The sequence below is a fragment of the Ipomoea nil genome, unplaced genomic scaffold, assembly GCF_001879475.1.
Source record: "Ipomoea nil cultivar Tokyo-kokei standard unplaced genomic scaffold, Asagao_1.1 scaffold2805, whole genome shotgun sequence".
In the NCBI taxonomy this organism is placed as follows: Eukaryota; Viridiplantae; Streptophyta; class Magnoliopsida; order Solanales; family Convolvulaceae; genus Ipomoea; species Ipomoea nil.
In genome coordinates this window covers 1,937,992-1,949,344 of record NW_017619233.1, presented here as the reverse complement: position 1 = coordinate 1,949,344, position 11,353 = coordinate 1,937,992, and the positions used below count along the sequence as shown (strand labels likewise).

The window sequence follows — 11,353 nt, the reverse complement described above, 5'->3', positions numbered from 1 at the left end:
GAATAAAATTTATATGTTATCATTTTATGTCTATTATGTGATCTATTATGTTATCATTGAATATTGCCTTTGTACGCATATTAAGCTTTAATGTCGCGCAAGTTAAATGTTAATCGACGCATGTAAAGACGTTGGCATTTACCACGGACCAAAGTTTCTATACATAAACCAACGCACATTCTGTTTCTGTATTACGCATATTAAGGTTTAATGTAGCGCACGTTAAAAGTGTAATCAACGCATATTAAGAATTAACTGCACGCAGGTAAAGTAGTAATAACACGCACATTAAGCTAGTAGCAGTGATTGTTAAACACAAATTAGTGATAAAAACAAAAACTAGTAATAGCTGGACATTAAATTCAAGTATTTCAACTGTAAAAAGCGTTCTGAAATGAGTTAACTAAGTATTTGTGTTTCATATTTGCTATCCATTTTCGTTCTCGACTGTAAAGGCGTTGAAAAAATAGTCTGCTATGCCTTTTTCTTACCCTTTTGCTTGTCCTTATTTTTGGGGTTAAGTGGGCAAGTCCTGGTGTCATGGTGATCTCCTCTAACACCACAAAAATTGCACTTCCTGCCCTCTTGTTTTTCCATTGCCAACTCCTTGCTGCTTTTGATACGCTTGTCGCTGCCCTTGTTCTTTGCATGTTTCGGTGGAAGTATGTTGATCTCTGAAATTTCTGTTGATCCCCAATATGATTCTATAACAGTCCTCCTGCTGTGCTGAGGGGACAATTTCTCCTTTCCTAACAGTAGCAGCTGTTTCTGTTCATTAATCACTTGGGAAAATGCAGTCAATTGCTCCATGTTTGAACCTGCCAGATCCATACAACAGTGTATATCAGACCACACTTTGTTCAACAACATCTTCTTTTCATCCTTTGGTCCATTCTGATCATAAATGACACCATCTATTTCAAATGTAGCTTTTAAAGATGCATCATTAGTCCACCGATTAACCACGTACTTCAGAGGGATCCTTTCAAGGTCTCTAAAGACCACAAATATGTGTCTACACAACAGTCCAACCATCTCAAACATCTTGCAACTGCATTTGGCCTCATGGTCATTTACATTGTGCACCACAGTAAATCTTTTGTTCTTTCCATCCATCATATCATAGTGCAACATTCCACCGTCTTCTCTAACACTCAACACCATACATTTGAAACAGGAGGCACATATTTCTTCCTGAACTTGATAGAAAACAGTAATGGTGTAGACGATTGAAGCGTGCTTTTCAATCCCCAGAGGCGTCTTCATATCTGGATTGTAGCCTTCATTGTCACTGTTGAGCTTTGCATTTGTGTTACGTTGTGATTTAAGAGCACTGTCAAAGTTCATCATGAATTCAACTAGGCTTGATTGGGGACCAGTAAAACGGTTGTTCGTGTAGTTCTCACTTTCGGAACGAGAAGTTGTCCTGAGTAGACCCCCATAAAGCCATCTCTAAAATACGCTGGGATCCAATGTTCTAGCCTCAAACATAGTTGTAAACCAATTGTGCTCGACTAAGTTGTACTTTTCCATGAGCTCTGTCCACTGCTTCTCAAAATCAGGAGGTTCCAAAGATGACGTCCAAACGATTGAGTTCAGTTTGTTCCTGAATTCCTCATCCTTGTTCAGCGTAGGACCCACCTTTTCCCCAACTTTACACATGATGTGCCACATGCAATAACGATGCCTGGCTTGCTTGAAAACTGTTGGAATCGCCACTTTCATAGCTGGATCTTGATCGGTGACAATTATTCTTGGTTCCATACCCATTGCCTTTTTAAATTTTTCAAAGAGCCAGACTCAATGTCTTCTTTCAACAGTAGTCCAGCACCGAATGTTATACATTTTTTATGGTTATCAACTCCAGTGAAGGGTGTAAAAACCAGATCATACCTACAAGACAAAAAGTGTCATCACAGTATACAGGTGTCAAACTGCCGCACTTAGAGAATTAGAGTAACGCACATTAAGTTTTAAAATAGCACACATATGTAATTGAGGTCTAATTCTGGATATTCCGCATTAATATGCGAGACAGTAGTGTTTAAAATGCGTGGTATAAAACGACAATGTGCGCTTATTTATATTTCAACTCTTTTTCAATAAAACAGTGAACGTGTCTAAATCTTAACATGGCTCAACAGATCAGGCAATGCTAAATGTGTATTAAGTAATGAAACGTACGCAAGAATGTGAATAGAATAATATATAACTGTTTGTTGAGTATGTGGCATCAAAAGAGACAACATCTCCAAATGCAGCAAAATTCTTTTTTGACATTGGATCTGCCTAAAACAGTCTGCTCATCTGCTCATCTTCATCAACTTCGTAGTCAAAAGCAAATGCATGGAACATCTCTTGTTTCTTAATAAGATTATGCACCAGTATTTGTGCATCAGCTCCCAATATGTATGCTCTGAGATCCCTTCTAACATTCTTAAAGTCAACTACAGTCGCCCCAACTTCAGAGTAATCCCCCACAATATGACTGTATAAACCGTGTGATTTTGATGCTCCAATATTTGCTTTAGCGCAATCGAGTATAAACTTCTGGTGAACACTGGGGATGTTTCTATTTCCCTTTAGAAACTGCCTTGCCAGAACCGAAGACATGCTGTGATTATGTTTTTCAATAAAAGTTGTAACTTGGTACCCAGCTGCTCCAATGTACTTAAACATAATCCTAACTCTGCAACCAGTTCTGTTTGAAACCCTTCGCCGCTTTGGACGGGAAGGACCTTCCCCTGCATCTGCACTTGACTGCGAGTGACAATGTTGAGCTCCTGTATTCTTAAATCCTTCTCTGTTGCAAACGATTTGCTTTTGAGTTTTTGTCCCGTCACGTGCTGTAACGACGGAACTAGACCTCGTGTCAAACCCAACTTTGGCAGCATAATGATTGTAGAATTCAATACCGGCATCCAATGTTTTAAAAATCATGTTTACTGCTGGTTTGATTTCATCTTCACAGTGAGGAGTCCAATACTGTGTCATTCCAGGAGATATGGTCAATGTATGACCATTGCTGCTGCTGCTGGGACTCAAACTGGGGTTGTTGGTAGATTGAAAGTCACTGGGAACTGTAACGTATAAGCATGAAGTTATGATTGTGTTGTTGCAAGCCTCTACGTGCGTAATGTGAACAATAAATATGAGTTAAGTTAATCAGATCATTGCCAATATGGCAGATTTATAAAATAAAAGAGTATGTGCGGCAAGTGAGAAATTAACGTGCTTCAGGGTAATAGTTAACGTGCGCATGTTGAACAGTTAACATGCGTGAGTGTTTGTTAAAATATTATGTCATTACTTAACGTGCGTCAGAGAGTCCAGTAACATAACATGCGTCTGGAAAGGAATTAATGTGCGTGTGCTCAACGGATAACATGTGTGAGGCAAACAGTAATATGTGCATTTTTAAAAATGATCATGCGGCTACCTAATCATCTACGTGCGTAAGGCTCTAGGCTCGGATTAATTAAAGTAGCTCAGTAATTCGGTGGTTAAGTTGCATGCATGTAGTGCTTAATGTGCGTGTAATTAAGACAAGAATGATGCCAATACAAGTGCAGATAAAATTAATTCCAGAAAAGCGATAGAATTTGGGTAATACCTCGATCGAATTCTTCCATTGTTGTTCGGTTGACGTTTTTGATGGGTTTAGGGTTTATTTTGATGAATATGATATTGAACGACGAAGAGAATAGATCTTATTGCCAATTCCGTAGAGATCGTAAATTTGTCTAAGATTAGGAAATATCGAAAATTAGGAATCAATGGTGAATTTTGAAAACGCTCGAAGAAGAAGAAGAACAGTTTTTTTTTAATATAATCAAAAGGACAAAAATGCCCTTAATGAGCAATTCGCGCTTAATTTTTGCTCTTAATCTGATTCGTTCGATCAAGAGCTACGTAAGGCTTAGATTAACCTCATTATTCACGGGAAGGAGTAAATGCACGGGAGCCCTTCCCTATATATATATATATATATATATATATATATATATATATATATATATATATATATATATATATATATATATATATTATATATAATATATAATATATTATATATATATATATATATATATATATATATATATATATATATATATATATATATATATATATATATATATATATATATATATATATATATATATATATATATATATATATATATATAGAAGAGCGCTCATATGCGGCGGGGTCTTACCGTGCGGCGGTGCGGTCAAATTCCAGAATACACCAACAGTGTTAACAATATGCACCAACAGTGTAATAAAAACACACCCCAATGAAATGTAATAAAACATCACAAAATACACCACAGACTCAAAAAAATACACCATATAACTCACCACCCCCAATGGTGTATTTCTGAACAGTGTATGGTGTTTTTACTCACACCTAATGGTGTGTGTTTGGTGATGCAGGGCTCTGTTTACTCTGTTTTGTGTGGTGTATTTCCTAACGTTGATGGTGCATATTTGGTGAACTATTGGTGTTGCCGCACCGTAAGAAATAGCCGCACCGTAAGACACTGCTGCACCTGAACCCGCCTCTATATATATATATATATATATATATAAAATATCATTTCAAAATCTCAATAATTGTGTGCCTAACTTGAAAAAAATCTAGGAAGAAAAGTTAGGAATGTATTGGTTACATGATTCCATGATTTAACTATTGTCTGATAAAACTCCATGGGAAAAGGCTTGTTGGAATAACTTGCCAATTCATAAAGTCTTCATGTCTCTTTTCTTTTCATTTTCAGTTATATTCAATGTAGATGCTTTAAAGACTAACAACACGTTTAATTCACGGAATACACATGAAATCAAATGACATTCTTAGAAGTGGCCTATTCCATTATTTGGTAAAACTTTTTGTGAAAAGAGAATAGCTCATTTTCGGGCCTCCCTTGCTATTAGGTTTTTTTATTTTTTTTTTATTTTTTATTTTTTATTTTTTTAATTTTTTATTTCTCAATTAAATTTAAAATTTGTTTAGGCTTTTTTCTTCATATCACAAAACTTCTTTATCACAAGTACAACACTTGCATCTCTTTCAGGTCAAGCTCTTCAACCTTCACAATATAAGTTTTAGGGAAAATTGTAAAAAATGCCCCTCTATAATATGCCAATTATTAATGTCACCCTGAATTATGAGTGATGTAAATGTTATCCCTCAATTATCAAAATGGTGCACATATAGCCCTTCCCGTAACGGACCCGTGGTTCCCCACCGCTGTCCATCGCTGGTACTTCGAATCGAGGTAGGGAAAAAATAACTAAATTACATATTTACTCCGACTTAACGGTGTCGTACACTAAGAGGGAACCACATGTCTGTTATGGGAGGGGCTATATGTGCACCGTTTGATAATTGATGGGCAACATTTACACTACTTATAATTCAGAGGTGACACTGATAATTGACATATTATAGAGAAGCATTTTTTAAAATTTTCCCTAAGTTTTATGTTGTTAATTAGATAAAGATATGATGCAATAATGCAAACGTCCATAATTACGAAAATGATATATTATATTACTGCTCTAGTTAGATTGTTGTATACGTTTTTTTTGAAACGTATAGAACAATCTAAACTAGATTGTTCTATACGTTTATTGATGGGAAAGTAATTAAAAGTAAGGGTACGTGGAAAATGAATTGAAGCTTGACTTGGAACAGAAAATCATTGCAATTAGAAATCGTGATCCGGCCTGACCGCGTACGCGTTTATTGATGGAAGTATTTCAGACAAAGGGAAAGGAAATTTCCAAACCTCTCTTTAAATAACGAATTGAATGCATTAAGACACACAAAGACCTCTGGGTCAAAAAGTAGTCGATAAATATTGTAATGGTTTGCGGGGCCTCATTTTGATAAGAGTTAATTCCAGCAATGGTCCCCCGAGTATGATGATTTTCCAGATTTGATCCTAGACTTTTAATTTGGATAATTTAACCACCCGTCTATTAAATTTTTTCCAATTGAGGTCCTTCCGTTAATTGTTGGTTAAGTCAGCGTCAATTTCAGGGGCAAATTGGTACTTTTACTTGCTAAGCGTATTTATACTATTCATTCCACCATATATACGCCATATATACGGGAATATGGTAATTGCCGATCCGCCCCGCGTACTGTTTTTCCTCAGTCCGTTTCGCCGTATGCCTCTCGAGGGGAATCTAATACCGCCGCCACCTAGCGCCTCAGCCGACATGGTTTGGCGGATCAGAGATTCCATGCTACTCCACAAGTAGGCCCAACTGGAGAATAAATTTCCTGGAACGAGTATGCTAATAAGAAGGATAAGAAGAAGAATTCTAGGTTTTTCTTGTTTTATCATATGTTTAGGTCTAAATCGGGTGATCTGGAATCAGATTCGGAGCCCAGGGTGTAACACTATGCCGTCGTCGTCTCCCTCGTGGTTCTCCACAATTGTCGCAGGTCGTCGGGGGGGGGGGGGGGTGGGGGGGTGGGAGAAAACCCGGTCGCTTTCGTTAGACGGAGCTACAATCGGAGTGAGGCAGAGAACACTCCGAAATTGTGACAGAGGAATGTAGCCGGCACTCCGATGAGGAGAAACGAAGAGGATTACCAGGGCGGATCGAGCGGGCAGTCGTCGCCAGCATGGAAACAAACATCGAGAAGGAGTCCGGCGTGTATCAGAGAGGCGACAGCGGCAAAGTTGGTCTCAGTCGGAACGCGTTTTGTTTGAGTCCATTGGTGTGGGCCAGCCCTAACGACGGTGGAATAAGAAGGGGATGCCGCCGCTGGAGATGGTGTATCCCGGAGAGATTAGATCTCCGTCGAAGTCCCGCTTCCATAATGCGACGTCGTTCTGCAAGAACAGATCGAGAAAACTTGCGGATTTCGGAAGGTCTCATCACAATTTGAAATGGAAACCAACTCACCATAGATGTATTCCTGCCTTCTTGAAGATGTTCTCGCTGCTAATTCGTTGGAAGGAAGAGGAAGATGAATTCAATGCTTTCTAGGGCTTCAGATGAGGAAGATGCTGCCGCGTATGTGTATTTATTCCCGTATATATGGTGGAATGAAAAGTATAAATACGCTTAGTAAGTAAAAGTACCAATTTGCCCCTGAATTTGACGCTGACTTAACCAACAATTGACGGAAGGACCTCAATTGGAAAAAATTTAATAGACGGGTGGTTAAATTGTCCAAATTAAAAGTCTAGGATCAAATCTGGAAAATCATCATACTCGGGGGACCATTACTGGAATTAACTCTTTTGATAATAAAATATAGTCACACTTCGGCAGTTATATCATCGACCCGACTCCCAAGTCCACTTTGCAAGGTAGACTCAGATCCAAAATACACAATTTACATACTGTCAGATCCAAAATACACAATTTACATACTGAATGTTCATGATTTGAATTGTGAACATTTATTATGTAAAAGTGTGAACATTCAGTATGTAAATTGTGTATTTTTGAACCCGGGTCCTCCTTACAAGATGAATCCACAAAATAATTTGCTGTCACACTTGTGTCAGACCATAGAATAATCCGATGATGAGGAGTCATCCATAGGTCGTCAGTCAAAACCAACTCTTGAATTATTAGTGGTGTAAATATTGTCCCTCAATTTTTAAAACGATACATATATTGCCCCTCAATTTTCTTCCTGTACTATACGGGAGTGGCAATATATGTAGCGTTTTGAAAATTGATGTGCAACATTTACGCCATTAATAATTCAGTAGTGACTTTGATAATTGGCATATTATGGAGAGACATAAATTACAATTTTCACTAAATATATATATAGGAAAAATTATAATTTAAGCCCCTACAAAAATTATAATTTATGCCCCTTCAATTTTCAAAACGGTACATATAGTATCCTTCCATATATAGATGAGACGATGTTTTGTTCAAATTAAAATAATTGATCAGATTATTGAGAAGCGAATACAGAGAGTCCTATAGGAGAGTTAACACAATACTCTCCTGTTATTCAGGACAGAACTATTGACTAGTCTACAACTAATAATAATAATAAATCATACAATATAAATGTGAAATATAAATATTACTAACACACCCCCTCAAGCACAAGGGTGGATGCAGACAACGTTGAGCTTGTCCCTGAGAGTCTGAAAACGCGGAACTGGTAATGGTTTGGTGAAGATGTTAGCAAGTTGGTCTTTGGTGGAGACGAAATTAACTATGAAATCCCTGGCAGCTACTTTGTCGCGGACGAAATGAAAATCTATCCCGACATGCTTTGTTCTGGCATGGAATACTGGATTTACTGCTAAGTAGGTGGCGCCCAGATTATCACACCACAGTGTTGCAAGAGTACCAGAGTGTAGGCCCAGCTCCCGAAGTAAGGACACAACCCAGGTTACCTCGGCAGCTACATCAGCAAGTCCCTTGTACTCAGTCTCCGTCGAAGAGCGTGCTACAGTGCGCTGTTTCCGTGATAGCCACGATACAAGATTAGTCCCAAGGAAGACTGCATAGCCACTAGTAGATTTCCGGTCAACTGGACATCCAGCCTAGTCAGAGTCTGAATATGCATGCAGATCAGAAGCTAGTGAAGGAGTCAGACGGAGCCCATATTCCAGAGTGCCTTTTACATATCGAAGTACACGTTTGAGTAGTGCCCAGTGATCCTGCGTCGGAGAATGCATGAATTGACAGAGCCTATTGACTGAAAAGGATAAATCAGGGCGAGTGATAGTGAGATATTGTAGGGCCCCAACAATTCTCCGGTATTGTGTTGGATTATCAAACGGATCTAGAGTCGGAGTAGCCGGTTGCGTAACTGAAGCTGGTGTAGCCAATGCTTTGCAGTCTGTCATACCGGCACGAGATAATATATCAACCATGTACCTGCGCTGTGACAAGATAAAGCTATCCCCATCCGATAGCGTCTCAATGCCCAGAAAGAATGTAGGTTTGCCTAGATCCCTGATTTTGAAGGTAGAAGACAAACGCTTGAGTAGAGAGTCAATTAATGCTGGATCATTACCCAACATAACAATATCGTTGACATAAACAAGTAAGAACACTCGCGAACTGCTGTCAGCGTAGTGAAAAAGTGATACATTAGTTTTGGACGCCAAAAACCCTGTTGAGATTAAGAATTCATGCAACCGTTTAAACCATGCCCGGTGTGCCTGCTTAAGACCATAAAGAGAGCGTTGTAAGTGACACACGTGATCGGGATGAGTGGGGTCCTCGTACCCCGGTGGCTGTTTCATATATACTGTCTCAGATAGATGCCCATTTAGGAAGGCGTTATGAACGTCAAGCTGACGTAGAGTCCATCTGTGAGACACTGCAAGAGAAAGCAAAATACGAACAGTGGTCGGTTTGACCACAGGACTGAATGTGTCAAAAAAGTCCCCGCCGGCTACTTGGTTGAACCCTTTAGCAACCAGGCGGGCCTTGTAACGCTCAATAGATCCATCAGCTTTGCGTTTGGTGCGAAACACCCATCTGCAGCCAATCACATTCATAGCCGGTGTTGCCGGGACTAGGTTCCAGGTGTTATTATGCAATAGTGCATTGAATTCCTGATCCATAGCATCCCGCCACTGCGGATGCCCAACGGCTTGAGAATAACACGTTGGATCTACAGTAGCGGTGAGTGCTAGAAACTGCTCATCCGTTCCCCGTGTCTTGCGGCGAGTGCGCATAACATGAACATCACCTTGAGTAGGCCGAGGTGTAACCCTACGACGTCTCCGGGTAGGAGCCGGCGCGGGCTCTAAGGCCAAATGTGGGGGGTCCTATGCCAAGGGTGTCTCTATTGATTGTGGTGCGGACTGGGAGTTGACCACTACGGGGCATGATCCCCACGGTATTGGTGCATTCTGCACAGGAGCAACCTGTAAAGAAGTCTGCATTGAAAAGGGAAAAACGGACTCATCAAACCGGACATGACGGCAGATAAAGATTTTCCCCGTGTTTAAGTCTAAACAGCGGTATCCCCTATAGGAAACTGGGTAACCTAGGAAGACACACGGTGCCGACCGATATTCCATCTTGTGGCGATTGTAAGGCCATAGATAGGGATAACAGCGACACCCGAAGACTCGAAAGAAGTTATATGTCGGGTGAGTGTTATATAGACGGAAATATGGTGTTTGAAACTGTATGGATGATGACGGTAAATAATTTACTAAATGAGCAGCCGTTTCAAAGGCATGATCCCAATACTGAAGGGGAGTTGAGCTTTCAGCTAATAATGCTAAGCCGGTTTCGACAATATGTCTATTCCGACGCTCAACACGACCGTTTTGTTCGTGTGTATAGGCACAAGATTGTCTGTGAGTTATGCCTAAGGATTCAAAAACAGTATGTAAACGGCGGTATTCACCCCCTAAGTCGGACTGGATGGCTTTGATAGAACGGGAAAATTGCCGTTCTACCTTGGCCCGGAATAACTTAAATATTTTATAAATATCTGATTTTAATCTGAGCGGATAAAACCAGCAAAACCGCGAGTAATCGTCTACAAAGAGAACAAAGTAACGAAAACCCGAATCACTAATGACAGAAGACGAACCCCAAATGTCCGTGTACAATAAATCTAATACATTACGGCTAGTGTTTGAAACTCTATCTAATGGAAAACGTGTTGATTTTCCGAGTTGGCATGCGGTGCACATTTTTGACGAACTAGTCTTATTGGGCAGAACCAAACAATTCTTTAAGACACGCTGGAGGACTTCATGATGTGGCTGACCCAACCTTTGATGCCACACCTGTGACGACGCGCGGGCGGACAGGAACGCAAAATGAGTTTGCGGGACCAAGAGCTTGTATAATCCGCCCGATGTTGACCCTTTAAGCAGAACCGTTTGTGTGTTGGAATCCTTCACAAGAAACAAGTTTTTATGAAACTCGAAATAAACATTGTTCTCGTTAGTAAAACGGTAAACAGACAATAATAGTAAAGTTAAATTGGGAACGTGCAGAATATTTGACATGTGTAAAGTTTTAGACCGGGATGGGATAACCGCATGACCCACACAGGAAACATCCAAACCTGCGTCGTTGCCCACTTTGAGCACGTCACCACCATTGTATGCTTCGGAATGTTGCATCATCTGATCATCCGGGGTCGCATGAGATGAGGCGCCCGTGTCCGGGTACCATGCATCCGGAACCTGAGGTTCATTGGACGTAGAAACGTGAGCCTGTCCACCGTGAGGTTGCGGACGATCAGCGTATCTCTTGAAGCAGTACACGGCCGTATGGCCGTGTGATCTACATATCTGGCAGCGGGGTGTGCCGCTGCGGCCACGACCATTGTTGCCCCTTCCACGGCCTTGCCTTCCACGCCCTCCACCACT

At 40.2% G+C, this 11,353-nt stretch overlaps 1 protein-coding gene across 1 annotated transcript; it reads right to left on the bottom strand.

The window, feature by feature from the left end:
• Window positions 1–474: 474 nt before the first annotated feature.
• On the bottom strand, window positions 475–1,770 carry LOC109158052 (protein FAR1-RELATED SEQUENCE 5-like). Its single transcript, XM_019305870.1, has 2 exons — window positions 1,526–1,770; window positions 475–1,426 (listed from the first exon to the last, which is right to left on the bottom strand). Exons 1-2 carry the CDS (start codon window positions 1,768–1,770, stop codon window positions 475–477), a joined length of 1,197 nt encoding a protein of 398 aa, XP_019161415.1.
• Window positions 1,771–11,353: the final 9,583 nt, after the last annotated feature.

Excerpts from the sequence above, each read along its gene's own strand:
- LOC109158052 (XM_019305870.1), bottom strand. The coding sequence starts at position 1,770 with ATGGGTATGGAACCAAGAATAATTGTCACCGATCAAGATCCAGCTATG. Across the intron at positions 1,427-1,525 it reads TGGACAGAGCTCATGGAAAA|GACAACTTCTCGTTCCGAAA; the intron begins GTACAACTTAGT and ends GGGTCTACTCAG.